The following is a 15,086-nucleotide window of genomic DNA, read 5'->3' on the forward strand; positions in this document are numbered from 1 at the left end:
ATCATCAGTTGCCTGACTCTTACGCTGAAAATGTTTTCAACTAATTTTATGGCAAGCAAGGCTTCATACTTTGCAGGAAAAATAATTCTTGTTTACGTCGAGTAAAGGGTTCTAGCCAGGGTTAATGCGATGTTGAATGTTGAATCTGCACCTTTTCATGATTAATGTTAAAAGAATGAGACAAGAGCCTGTTTCACCCCTGCTCCACACTCCTATCTGTCCGCACTCTCCGCCAAATGTCTAAAATGTCCTCCTCCCTCCTGTGACCATGATATTTTTTTTCCCGGGCCTGGGGACGCCAGCATTGAGACGGGGGGGGGGGGGGTCTTCAGTCTCACAGTCTTCAGGCGTGCAAAGCTGGGGGCTGACGTGTGGGGTGGGGTGGGGTGGGGTGGGGGCCTGGGGTTGTCGGAGGGGTTGATGGGAGGGAGAGGGGGGCAGTTGTCGGCTCATCTCATCTCTTCCTGCGACAGGTGCGCTTGTGGTCGGCGTGCCAGTGTTCCTGTTGGCACTTGATGGAGCAGTAGGAAGTGTTCCAGCAGCAGTGGTACATGGCCTCCTCCTCGCAGTTGTAGCACTGGGGGGAGTCAAAGACACATCATCAAGCCATCACATTTCACAGTTCACTCGTCATCCTCTGAATCACTCTGAGCTCCAGTGCAATGAATCGGTTGACACATGCATTATGGTAAGCGATAAGTCTTGGTAAGTCTATGTTAAGTCTTAAAACACACCCGTTTTGTAAATAATCTGTTCAGGTTTAAAGCAACACTATGCAGGACTTTGCCACTTTTTGAGGTTTGTTTTTATAGGCAACTTCAAACTCATTTTGAAGGTATATAGTCATGGGAAGAACAGGTAAACACGTCAGCAATTCATGCTAGCCACCCAGGCATTGCACTATGTAGTTCTGTGGTCCAGAGCAGGCCACACGTGAAAAGGCATCTATATCTGATTAAATCACCAACTATATCGACACGACACCAGTTAGTATGCTAGCAAGCTTCCATCAGTGCTGACTGCGCTGTTGTTGGCATTTCCCAGGTTCTTCATGCCTTTTAAGTAATTGGTTCTCTAGTTCTGGACCAAAACCCTTTAGCACTGCTTTCAATTCCCTTTGTTCCATTACTCCAAGGGTAAAGCCAGGGATTCTGAGCAAACTTTCCAAAGACCAGTACTAGTGCTCTGGGTATCTTATCGCCTCTCCGCACGGGGGCCTCGGTGACCAGGGATCTGTGTCTCAACTCTGTGTTCCATTGAACATTGTCAATTTGGCCCTCTATCCAAGCTCTAGCAAATCCTTAAGAGTCTCTACAGACAAAACCAAACCAAACCAAAACAAACCCTCCTCAAAGCCAGCCTGGGATTAGACACACCTTATCTTTTCTCTGGTCTCAATAAGACCACAAGAGGCAAAGAAAAAGACCCCAGATTAGTCCGAAAAGTTTCTTGACCACAGAGCCAAAAAAAAGAATTTGGTTACTTTCAGTACCTATCGGGAAATGTCTGCATTCGACATTTAGTGCCTCTCAATTATGAAAGCTATAGATCAATCGATCAATCGATCACAATCAAATGTGTTAGAATGAAATGTGGACTCCCCTCTGTCTCGAATATGACTATACGAACTTAAACAATATCAACAGTTTTGTTTAAAACTAGATACAAACAGTTTTGTTTAAAACTAGATACAAATTTACTTTTTAATTTCATTTCATTTCATTTAATTTCATTTAAGAGTCTTGATGCCCATGTTGGTTCTTTGCCTGTAGTCTGACGTTGAGGCCCAACTCACCCACTGCTTCTTCTTGGTCTGGGAGATGAGCTGCTTGTGCTGGTTCACCATCTTCTTCATCTCCTCCATCAGCTCCTCTTTGCACTTCTCCTTCACCTGCTTGCACTTTCTGTCCATCTCCGCCTGGCCACTGGCCACCGCCTTCTGCACCGCCTGCCTCTTGTCATCCTCCATCTCCGCCCGGACCTGCAGGAGGAGGGGGGGGGGGGGGGGTTCAGGGCCAGTTAGATGTCTGACAGCATGATCTTAAAAGGACACTGAGCTCTTAAAACCTGCCAAACCCTCAGCAGATTTGGTTATTCAATGCCATGGCATTTTGTCTGCACTTGGGACTCCAATGCCTTTCGCACCTGGTTCCAAACATGTGACAGATCCTTGTGCTGCAGAGTTTCAACGCCGTTAGAAATCCACCCTAGACAGTCCTGATCAGCTCATCCATTATAACTCATTATAACTCATTATAACTCATTATAACTCAGGCTGATGACACAGTTCTCTGGCTCTAACAGAAATGTTTGCCAACAGGACCATCTGCCTACAATGAAAAGCGTGCACCTTATTGATTGACTTTTGATATAATTTGCCATTTCACTTTCCTTTCTGCTGCTGTATATTATATAAATATATGTCTGGGAATGCTGTAGCGCATGTCACAGTAATATGTTGTACAAAATGAATGTTGTCGTGCCGACACTTAACCTTGTACTTGTATGGTTGTTCAGTACCATTGTCTTTCACAGAAAAACTCAATAAACAAAAGTAACAAAAAGAAAAGAAAAGCGTGCACCACTGGTACAGCACCTCCGTCCTCAGAGCACACTTTGGCCTCACAGGTGTTTATCCCACACAGGAGGAACCTAAAGCTCCATAATAATAATAATAATAATAACAACAACAATAATAACAATAATCTTAAGTCTGCCTCTGTCGGTGTCCCATCCATTTACATTTACATTTACATTTACATTTAGTAGACGCTTTTGTCCAAAGCGACGTACAAGGGAGAGAATATTCAAGCTACGAGCAATAGAACCTGGTGTAACAATAAATAAATACTACTTTACATTAGAAATATAACAAAATGAAATAAAAAGAAAGAAAGAGTGCAGAAGTGTAACTGCTGTAATTGCAAGTTACGCACTAGTCGAAGTGCCAGTTAGGACGGGAAGTGCTCTCTGAAGAGTTGGGTCTTCAAAAGCTTCTTAAAGGTAGAGAGGGACGCCCCTGCTCTGGTAGTGCTGGGTAGTTCATTCCACCAACGTGGAACTACAAATGAGAATAGTCTGGACTGCCGTACTTGCACAGACGGCAGTGCCAAACGACGCTCACTAGAAGAGCGCAGCATCCTGGGTGTAACATTTGCCCTTACAAGAGCATTTAGGTAGGTGGGAGCAGAACCATCGAGCACTCTGTAGGCAAGCATAAGTGACTTGAACTTAATCCCCTCAAGAGCTACTATGCCATTGGCTACACAACAAACAAAGATATTATTTCAGAAATAATTCGACAGTACCAACCCCTTTCCAAAGTAATGAATAAAAACATAGGATGCTGAGGGGAGCCTGAGATTGGGGTAACACTGTTTTGCGTGTGGGTCTGGGGGTTCTCTTCTCTACCTTCTCCGTGGCCTCCTTGACGAGGCGCTCCGTCTCCCGCTTGTTCTCGGCCTTCATCACCTCCTTGACGTCGTTGAAGATCTTGGTGTACTTGTCGTGGCACATGTTCTGGCAGCTGCTCTCGTTCACCGTCTGGGTGCCGCGGTGCTGCATGCGCGGGCCGGACGACGAGCCCGTGGAGGGAGAGGAGGAGGAGGAGGAAGACGAGGACGAGGGCCCCATCTTTCGCGTCTGCGTGGAGACGGACAGGCGCTCGGGCTGGTGGGGCGTCGCCGTGGGGATCTCCTGGCTGGAGCTCACCGCCTCCATTTCAGGCTCAGGCTCCTGGATGAAGAGTGATGAAGACAACGGTTCCAAAGTTACCTGATCATATTCCATAAGGGCACATACTGTGTCCATAATAAATGCATTTTATCTAAGGACACTGATTGTCTCCTTAACACATGAACATACAATTAATTTCTATTGCAGTGTCTCAACTGAATAGATTTCTTTTTGCCTTGCTGGGAGCAATACTGAAGTACAGAGGCCTGCACACGCACAGGAGTACCGCGGGACCCAGCACAAAGGAGTGCGGCGACTAACTCTGATTGCGGAGTATGGGTGCAATAAAGGGATATATTTTTTGTTCTCAAACTACAGAATGTTATTCACATGTTTGCATGAGAGCAGGAGGAATGTGTTTTACATAAACAGGCACAAGATGGGGGGGTTCACACTTGGCACATTTTCATTGGGAGCAGGTGCAAGCAGTATTGAAAAATGAATCCCGTGTAAACATTCACTTGCAGGAGCGGGACAAAGCGTGAAAGATGCCGGCCGGAGTGGGGCAAACTATTCCATAGTGTTGTGGGAGCGGGACAGGATCTTGAAAGATGCCGGCCGGAGTGGGGCAAACTATTCCATAGTGTTGTGGGAGCGGGACAGGATCTTGAAAGATGCCGGCCGGAGTGGGGCAAACTATTCCATAGTGTTGTGGGAGCGGGACAGGATCTTGCCGCAGCGCAGCGGGACTGAAAAATGCCTGCCGTGCACACCTCTATACCAAACCTCTGCTCCTAATCCTGTGGGTGTCATCCTCATGCTAATTTACTTGAATGAGATAGGCATTGTAGGCATATGGAAACTCTGTGAATGTAGCATAATATGCAGTAATATGACTATGTATATATATATATATATATATATATATATATATATATATATATGTCTAATAGAGGAAAGTGGGTTTCATTTCAGTCTCTTGCTTACAGATTCACTTCACACAGTGAATATTTTTAACATGTTTGCAACTTCCAATATCTTTTGTTCTTTTCTTGTCTTCTACAGACAACTATATATTTCAACAGGACATGAGCTTTCAATCAATGTAGTTGATTGAAATGAATGTAATATTGAACATTACAAATGTTTCTCTCTCACACACACACACACTTAATCAGACTATAATGTTGCTCACACATATGCATTCATCATCAGGGAATTGAGTCACACACACACACACACACACACACACACACACACCTCCTCTTTAGGCTCAGGAGGTTGATTGCGGCGGCTCTTCTTGGCCTTGGGCTCCTGGTTAATCTTCAGCTGTGATGCACAGAAAAGGAACACATGAGGAAACATTCACTAGAGCAAATCTCCATCAAACATTTACACACAGTCTTTAGCACAAGCATCTTGTTAAACGCAACCCAGCCCTTTGGAAGAACACTGATGGGCCGGACGGAACACTCAGGAGCTTCAGGAGCGCTTCGGTTACGGGGACGATCACCACGGTGCCTGGCTGCTCTATCTTTCCAATCAGGCTTAATTAAGCGTGTTCAGCATGTGAAATTCCTGACTGAGTCATCAGAGGAGGCGTGACTAATGATCCCTTCATTCCAGTTAATAAAAAAAAAAGAATCATCCTGTTCCGCGCATAAATCAGGACTGTAATTACACTGCAGTATGAGAGATATGCCGTCTGCTGAAAACCCATTTTCATCCCGTGCCAAAGCCGAAACACAGATCCCCGTAATTACAGTAATGATTCTCTAAACGGCAGCATGAGAAAACAAAAGGGTGACAATGCGTACGCAATTGCAGTTTACAGCCACCAGATGGCGCCCAACACAGGCAGGCAGGCAGGCAGGCAGGCAGGCAGCAGCCCTCACCTGCTCGTTGCTGGTGGAGGAGATGCTGGACTCGGCCTCTTCTAGCCGCTCCTCGGGCCGCTCCTCGCCCAGGCCCTTCCAGGTGCGGTTCTCGGTGGTGAAGCGCTGGTGCATCTCCATCTCCTCGCAGGCCTTCTTCCAGCCCGAGCTGCGCTTCACCTGCAGCTGCTGTGCGTTCACCGTGATGGGCTGGATGTTGTCTGCCGGGATCCAGGCCCTGGGGGCAAAAGGGGAGGGGCAGATGCCAACCGATGTCTTTATTAAGGACTTGATGGAGCTTTTAAAATCAACGCAAACTATTAGGTTTTTTTTGCACAAATCGAAAAGCTGAGGTGAGTGAGGTTTTTCTTTGCCATCCCATTTGCACTCTGATGGTAACAGTCTCCAGATCTAACATTCAGGCAGTTTCAACAGGTCCAAGGTTTTGGCACCGCAAGGCATTCAGAATGATGAGGCTCAGTCTCAACCTTCAGCTTTTCTCCATCTCTCTGCCCATCCTTCCTGCGGTACCCCTGCTTCCCCACCGGGTCTCCCTTAATAAAGGCAGGATGGGTGGTTGTATGGGTATTTTGATATGGTTGTATGGAGGTGGTCATGTGGCTGGATGATGATTGAATGGTTAAAAAAAACTAGGCCAATAAAAGGAATCTAGGCAACCTTGATGATGTTGTGTTGTGTTGGTGTTGTGTTGGGATTTTGGATTTTGACAGCCAGCTGGCTCTCCTGAAACCCTTTAACCCATCACCCAACCCATTTGGGGCCTGCAAACATAAGATCTACAATCAAAGCGTTGGCCCTTGCTGGAGAAATCTTAAAATCTATTTGAGATTTAAGACGACTCGCTCTCGCCTCCTCTCCTCTGGCCTCTCACCTCTGGTGCTGATAGCCAAAGAACCTGACATCCACCTGGGCGCCGTCCTTCTGCATGACCTTAGCAGGCCAGTAGCCAAAGCCTTTCATGCGGGCCCACACCAACTCATGATTGGGAGTCTGGAAGACACGAGGGGACTTCATTTATTCAGAGACACAGACAGGACAAGCAGAAGAAGTGTGTGTTGTAGACAGTGTTAGACAACAGCACTTTTGCCAATACTCACACAAGGGTAGCAAAACCAGTTGTCAGGCCGTGCGTTGGAGAGGTAGAAACAGTTTTTACACAAAAGTAACTCGTTCACCTGAAAGACAGGAGAGAGAGAGAGAGAGAGAGAAAGAGAATTGGATGCGAGAGCATCTCTCGAGCGAACATCTCGCTGATCCACCGTAGAACACTCCAGTTAACTCAGTCACCATGTGCTCACTCACACAACATACCTCATGACACGTGTCATTGTAAAGCATTCTCGCAATTTCAGTCTGATCGCTGTGCCCTGCAAAAGAGTTTCACCAGTTCAGATCAAACCCTCAAACAAAAATACATTTCCAAAGTTATTGAAGTTCGTCAAAAAACAGAATGTGTATTTAAGTAAAGGGCTCAAGGCATTTAGGTGGGATTAATGGCAACCTTTATCACATTCAACCAGATAAATAATATCAGACAATATAAACAGATCCATTCAACCATCTGCCCATGAAACGCTTCACCACACCTCCAAACAGAATGGCTGTGTTGTGGACGATGAGCTGCGCATCTGCCTTGAATTCCTCAAAGTTCTTGTATTTGCCTTCTGTGATGTTCTACAGGACAGACAAAACACAGCCATGTCCAGCCCAGCAGCTATAGATCTGACCGGCGCCATGCAACACCTCAACGTTAACACATGTGATGGAGGCTTCAGACAACTTGATTTTTATGACCTAGACCTTGACATCACATAATGTAGGTAAAAGTAGCATAGTATCTATAATAATAATAATAATAATAATAATAATAATAATTCAATTTTGTATAGCGCTTTTCTATATACCCAAAGTCGCTTTCAACATTGTAGGGCAAGAGTATCTATACGTCAAGGACATTCCTTCAACCCAAGCAGAGTCTGGCAGTGATGTACAGTGGGGAAAATAAGTATTTGAACCCCTGCCGATTTCGCAAGTTTGGCCACTTGCAAAGAAATGTGTGATCTATAATTGTAATGGTAGGTGTATTTTAACAGTGAGAAATAGAATATCAACAAACAAATCCAGAAAACTGCTTTTTATAACATTTATGACTTTATTTGTATTTGATGCAGAAAATAAGTATTTGAACGCAGAAATCCCTCCTGAGATGTGTGTAAACCTGGTGACCAACTACAAGAAAAGTCTGACGTCTGTGCTTGCCAACAAGGGTTATTCCACCAAGTACTAAGTCATGTTTTGCTTGGGGTTCAAATACTTATTTTCTGCATCAAATGCAAATTAAGTCATAAATGTTATAAAATGCAGTTTTCTGGATTTTTTTGTTGATATTCTGTTTCTCACTGTTAAAATACACCTACTATTACAATTATAGATCACACATTTCTTTGCAAGTGGCCAAACTTGCGAAATCGGTAGGGGTTCAAATACTTATTTTCCCCACTGTATATCTATCTATATCAGTATCTACATTACTGTGATTTTCCAACTCCTTTACAGGATCATAATCCTATGGAAAGGAGATGTTTAATTGGTTTAAGTGATAGTGGTAGAACCATCGCTTCCTGCCAAGCTTCCTCACCTCTTGAACGTTTTCCACCTCCATCTGAGTGTGGATGAGTCTTCTGTACATGGGCTGCTTTGTGTCTTTGCCTTTCTTGTTGAGATCGACGCCTGTAGAGAAGAAAACGTGAAAGAAAAAGGTCAACATGAGACAGACATTAGCTTTAATTCTGCCCTGCTACCATAGTTTGACAGTCTAATGTTTAACACTATACGAGGGCTTTGTTAACTATTGTGTGTGACATTTTAATGTTTATTACTTTCCTCCAAGACCTCGGCCCTCTTAAAAAGAAATCAGTCAACAGACTCCTTATATACTGTGATACGAGGTCTTCTCTTCATACAGTTTTTAACTACACATGGAAACGAAACCCCTCTGTAAAAACTTACCCTCTCTTTCATTCGCCCCACAATAAACTGTAGGTATGTAATCATCTCTTGCTTGGAACAGTTCTTCCTCTTGCTACCCTGCAGAACACAACGGAGCAAGGCAGTCAGAACACACATTCACGATCCATGACCCTCCCCGTGCACGGCCGCGCCCAAACATGCTCCTGTGGAAGCCAGCCTTTAAAGTCTAGATGAGACGAGCATGAAGGACCCACACAGAGACTTCAGAGGCTTTGGCCACACGCTTTTCACTTTACACTTTACATCTGCCCTGAGGATTTCTCTCAGAGTAATACAAATCTGACCTGAGGATTTCTCTCAGAGTAATAGAATCTGGTTTTGTTGCCATGCGCTTTCAGCCCCCCCTGTTCACCCACCAACCCTCCGCTGCAGTAAGCCTTCACCTACCCTGCAGATCACACACTGCCAGTGGGCGCTGCTGTCCCTGGGTCGCTGCTCCTCGGTCAGGCAGCGCGTGTGGTAGACGCGGAAGCAGCCGTCACACTCCATCACCTCGCCGGGCAGGTGGCAGTCGAAGCAGTACCAGTCGTGGCTCTCCGCCTCCCACTCCTGCAACACAGACCCTCAGGTAATGCACCACCCTCCCTCCAGCTGGGCCCTGCATCCCTGGCATGGCCGGGTCAGAGGATATGCATAGGCGTGTGGATACACACACACACACACACACACAACACACACACACACTCAACACACCAACTGTGCAGGGTTGCCTGTCCTCTGTATCCTGTGCTACTGGTGGATGTTTATGACAGATGACAGAAGACATACATGTCTCCTGCCAGACCGCTGAACCCTGAGACTATCTTGAGTTAGGCTTTACGAAGTTACATAAACCACTCTAAGGGCCACCATCAATGGAGCCCTGCCAAAGATATTCTGGGAATCTAACATCATTAAATGCTATATGACTTCTTGGCTTATGCATGGTATATGAACAGCACATTAAAGGCAGGATGAACGTTCACGCCAAGATACCGCTTTCCATTGACCTTTTAAGATGTACACACGGAGGAGAGGAAACCGTCAGCTGGAGGACAAAAATGTCTTGCATGCCACACAACCACCCTCCTCCTCCTCCTCCTCCTGCTCCTCCTCCTGCTGCTCCTCCTGCTGCTCCTCCTCCTCCTGCTCCTCCTCCTCCTCTTGCTCCTCCTCCCCCTCTCTCTCCTCCTCCTCCTCCTGCTCCTCCTCCTCCTCCTCCTGCTCCTCCTCCTGCTCCTCCTCCTCCTCCTGCTCCTCCTCCTCCACTTCCCCATCCAAAGTTTCCAACTATCCGCATGCAAGGTGCACACAACACACTTGAACAGCATCCCAAACCACTGTCATTAGTAAGACAACATCCGATCAGCACTACAGTGTGCTCGTCACAGAGACGGTGTCCCTGCTGCAGGCTACAGGGCACTCAATCTACAGGCGCAACACATACAAGGTGAAATTACTGCACATTTCAAACACACTGTACTTTTACGATGAAAAAAAAACAAACAAACTAAGTTTTTGTATGTGAGAGGGGGAAACTGCAGAGAGGCAGCAAAGTTGATACCTAAAATATTATAATACTTACAGTAATAAACCAACAATAAGGATACTCAGTAGCTATCAGAATGCGAAGAAGGGGTAGAGGCCACACTGAGATTGTCCCATAAAGCAGAGCGATGAAATTCAATGAAACTTTGAGTCCATTCTTTAAACATTATCAGATTTCAGGATACAGTGAGTTATAATTAATAATCCAAATGGTTTGTTTGGAAATTGCACCCCACTTACGGTGCACAGAAAGAATAATAAAATACGTTTATAAAAGAAGCTCCATTGATTCCAAAGCTGTGCCGTGAGTTGACCACACAGACTAAAAGCTACTGGGATAACCTTGTTAGTGTAGAGTGAGAGAGAAAGAGCGAGAGAGAGAGAAATAAACAAAAAATAAAAACAACAAAAATGTAAATCCAAACATACCTTGGCTCCCTCAGACATCGGCTCCTGTGATAGCAAGTGATCCAAAAGAAAGTGTTTTAAATCCTAATCTCGGAATGCACCTGACAAGACACACCTGATGCCGACCACACGGTCGCTTTGCGGCGGGAACGTGCTGCGAGATCATGAAACTACCACACACACAACACGCCCTCTGCTCAAGACATCTAACACACACACACACAACACACACAATCACTGATATCATCTTGTGTAGTGTTGAATCATTTGAACCCAAATCAAGGCATAAATCGTATGTGCCTACCTAAAAAGCCAACCTGGCCTGACTCCATAACAGTCTGTAATAGGAACTCCATAGTGGCTACTGGCTAACAGATAATACATGGTTTCCTCTAAAGGCTTCTGACCTTCCAGTATAGGCACCAGTTCTCTCTTGAGAGACAGGGCTCTCGTGTAAGGGAGGAATGTCTCTGGGGACTGATAAAAGCATAACCGTGGAGGACGTTTCTTTTAACTTTAAAGTTTCACATTTTACCGATGACAGCTATCAAACCTTTACAAATGTGTGATATAGGGAAAAAAGTGAGTCTTTAGTTGAAACGCTGCGTCATGGAATCATGTCTACTCTTGCATGGGTATGTGCCAGAAGAGTTGGCACATTTTTTTTTAAATGTGACTTGGACAGAGGTCTGTTACATGGAAAAAGGAAGTAAAAATGTCAGACCCTCTACACACACAAAATGATTCCTCAGAAAAAAAAAAGGGTATTCTGAAAATCAGGTTAGAGAAACAAACAGGATTTCTATAATAAGATATCATATCATGTGCTAAATCCCCAATTCATTTTGATCCAAAAAAACTGAATTTGCTGTTCAAGTCAAATAGCATGACCAGAAATCGAGAGCATATCATTGCAACATAACTGTACAGCTGAAACACATTCATATTCACCAGGGCAGGTCAACATCTCCATGGTGCGAGTGTTTCAGCAGTGCCCACTCAGATACCGGCATCACCACATACAATTAGTGAGGGTAGAGGGGTGAGAGGTGTGGAGGGGAGGGGAGGGTAATGCCTTACATTTTCGTCCCCGGGCAGCCAGTAGCCCTCCTGCTCCACGCCTGCCTTGGAGCCCTTGCAGCCCACGGTGAGGGTCTCCACCACCAGCCCGTCCTTCACAGCCAGCACCAGCTGCCTGGCCGTCTCTTTGGGATGCATCCCGTACACCCGGCTCAGGTACCTACAACAAGATTACAAAAAAGGGTTTCTCACTGCTGTAGAGCTTACGGTAACATCTGATCATAGCAATGTGCACAGTTTGGACGGTATATTTCCAATGGTCCTTTAACCCTCATCATTTCCAAAGCATGATCATGAAAGATCTATAGTTCTGTGTGCCACAACCCAGAAACATCTTGAGTGGGGTGCAAGTCTATTAGAGAAACAACCAACCCTCTCTTTTGTAACAGATCTTGTGACTTACTTTGAAATCCTGTCCATATTTGCAATTTGCTTCTGGTTGCGAATAACCTCGATGGCCGACCACACAAACTGGACAACTTTGGGGTCGGCCTGCCTTTTTTTCACCACCCGAGCCATGGCTTTTCAGCTCACTGTAAAGAAACAGAGTAATCTGTTTAAGCTGTAAGCTTTTCGATAAAGAAAAGAAAGGAAAATAACTGACAAAACACACCGTTCTTTTAAAAAAGACCAAAAGATATTTTGTGTTGATTAAACACCACTGTACTGTGAGCGCCAACACTTCCAAAACGGGCACCACGTAATTTACCTTTTTTTTTTGTCTGTATTCTATGAGCTATAAACTGGAACCGCACTGGAAGCCCTTTCGTGCCAAAATAAAAGAAATAAATAACATTTTCTTGCCTTGCACAAGGTTTTAATAAGCGCATAATCACATGTGGAGAGGAACGCTGAGGGATAAGTCATCTGTCTGAAGTTAGTGCCGTTTATTTGAGAAGCTAACAGTTCTAAGTGTTCCATAGCCTTGAAACAGAGACTATTATACAGGATTTCGGGTTTTGTCCGTTTTAATATGAGAATAGTCTTCTACCGCTGACAAAGAGAAAGTCCTGTAAGAATTAGGCAATAATGTCAGTTTCTCACAAAGTGTGAACGACGAAAACGAGAGGCTTGAGCAACCATCCGCGTCAGAGCCCAGTCAGTCTCGCCGGAAGAGACTGCTGGTTCTCAAAAAAAAAAAAAACTACATCCACGCTTCCAATATCATAGCAGCAGGAGGCCAACTGGAGACAAAATCCATTAGATATGTCACAAAATAAAATGATTGAATGAGCCGCGCTTTCCTTTATACTAAAATCAATATCCACTATTATGAACCACACACATATTCCCCACATAAATGACAGGGCTAGGCTTGTTAAACGCAACGTTAGTGAGGGTATCCACACCACTGGAATGTAAAGCTACTTTTTTACAGCCGAAATAGACAACATGACAACGCTTCGTTCGAATTTACAGTTACACTGTAACCTAAGTTGAGACATTTTTGCGGGGCGGAGTATGAAGAAACAAAGAATATTCCAGGAGCTATGAACCAGACATATAATCTTGACTACTGCACGTAGCCTATGGATTGGGAATAGAGGCAGTATGGTGCATTGACGGAGGGCTATGCATAGGACCAATTGTAAGTTGCACAGCATTGTTCTCAAAATGTACAATATCTGTCTCCGGTAATTCACGGATTAAGAGTTAAGCAATGTTTGCACATTTCTGAGCAAAGAACGACCCTGGTCCAAATTATTCATTATGCAATTTGAGTGATCTTGAAAACAAAAGGGATACTATCTTTCTCGTAGGCTACCCTACCCTGTGCTAGGCTCTGTCGCCAACAACGCAAAGATGTGTCTACATAAAACAGTTACAATCAAGGTCTTTTCTGGGGTGACAGACATTTATAAATGCAAATTTCTATTAGGCAGCTGTTTACTGTGAGTGAATCGTTTTATATCGACATGTAAAAAATGTTCGCGATTGGAGGGAAATCCCTTATCGCCTCACATTCTTGCTAGCAGAAGGGACGCCATGTTGCTACTCTTCCACCTCACTTGAAAACAGGACCAGCCACTTGGTTGTAGCTATTTTCTTTCCCTCAAAGCGAATTTTCGAACTGAAGATCACACTTACCGAAATCTTACAGATTAATAATGCCCCGCCTTATATTCTCGCTCAGGTCGTCAAAACAAGGCTGGTTACATTTGTATTTCCGGGAGTTATATGTCAGAATAATGGTTGAAGCACGGCCACAGTTCAGCGCTTCGAGGGGGTAAACATAAGCCAGGTTGGATTTTGTAGATGGGGAACTCTAGTGGCAGCACGCAGAATAGCGGGTTATTCCAGCCCTTTTTCTGTGTTGAAGAACAATTGTGATGTTACTTTTGTAAATTATGCTTTTACGCACCAAGAGAGATATATATACTTATACTATAGGCCTACTTACTTATTGCATCACTTCAGTTGAAGAAATGAACACGAACAGGGCTACTGCAAATACTTAAATGCAATAAAATTGTATCTTTTCTCTGCCTATACATCAATATTTTCAATGTAAAGCTGCAATCTGTTTTTGCCATAGAGAATTTTCACCAAAAATATCAGAAAATAAGAATATAGTCTTATCTAGATTAACTCTGTAAAATCTGTTGACTAGTGGTTAGCATGCTGGCTCTTTTGGTTCCCAGGCTCTCCCTTAATAATAAAGTGCACATGGTGTGGGCAGGGGATAGCTGAAGAGGCCAGGAGAGACCGCAGAAGATCTTGTTAACTGTGTGCCACACGCCAGACTGTTCTGTGCAGCCCAGACACTCCCCTATACAGCCTCAATGTGCTAAGTTAATCATTTTTGAAACATTGGATATGCTCCTCTAAATGCCAAATAATACTGATATAGAACATTAAATATGCTTGAAATGGTGACTGTTAAAGTATGCCATGTTTGTTTAAGAAACGTATTGTATGGTTAACTTTGTGACTTGTGAAAGTAATATTGTTAGTTCAGCCAAGTTAAATGGGTATGGCTGTAGTCTGAAGGATGATGTCCCTGTTATTTATGTATTTGTCAATAAAATATTATATTATTTAATGTTAGTCTTTCTTTACTATTATCTTATAACTATTCCTTGATAAAGTATCCAACATTAAAACATGATCTGGTAAGAAATGAATGTAGCCATTTGGGGTTGCTATTTCCCATTGATGTGTGTTCTATAAATATGTCAAGCCAAAGTCAATAAGGCAAACTACTGTCAGTGATTGTGACTCATCAGGTTTCCAGTGGCAGATTGCTGGATGGAGTACCTGACCTGGCATTTGAATATAAAGACTATCACTAACAACACAGAGATCACATTTTCTGTGTTCTACCCTTGCCTAGCTTCATATGCCTTTGCAAATGTCATGTCATCGCATAGACTGTAATTTCAAATCGTACAATCAATCACTAACAAGTTAAACAAGTGGGATAAAATAGCTGGGAACCTCTGGCCGTCACCACTGGACAGCCCTCAAATA

The 15,086-nt window shown here is 44.2% G+C and overlaps 1 protein-coding gene across 1 annotated transcript; it reads right to left on the minus strand.

Moving 5' to 3' along the window:
• Positions 1-362: 362 nt before the first annotated feature.
• Positions 363-13,874, minus strand: zmynd11 (zinc finger, MYND-type containing 11). Its single transcript, XM_031583709.2, has 15 exons — positions 13,704-13,874; positions 12,019-12,148; positions 11,616-11,775; positions 8,988-9,149; positions 8,576-8,657; positions 8,209-8,300; positions 7,157-7,244; positions 6,882-6,937; positions 6,668-6,745; positions 6,442-6,560; positions 5,571-5,787; positions 4,936-5,004; positions 3,412-3,735; positions 1,796-1,981; positions 363-577 (listed from the first exon to the last, which is right to left on the minus strand). The coding sequence occupies exons 2-15, from the start codon at positions 12,132-12,134 to the stop codon at positions 455-457; spliced, it is 1,872 nt and encodes a 623-aa protein (XP_031439569.1). The 5' UTR covers positions 12,135-12,148; positions 13,704-13,874; the 3' UTR covers positions 363-454.
• Between the last annotated feature and the right edge of the window lie 1,212 nt (positions 13,875-15,086).

The sequence above is a fragment of the Clupea harengus genome, chromosome 17 (genome assembly GCF_900700415.2).
Source record: "Clupea harengus chromosome 17, Ch_v2.0.2, whole genome shotgun sequence".
NCBI classification, from domain to species: Eukaryota; Metazoa; Chordata; class Actinopteri; order Clupeiformes; family Clupeidae; genus Clupea; species Clupea harengus.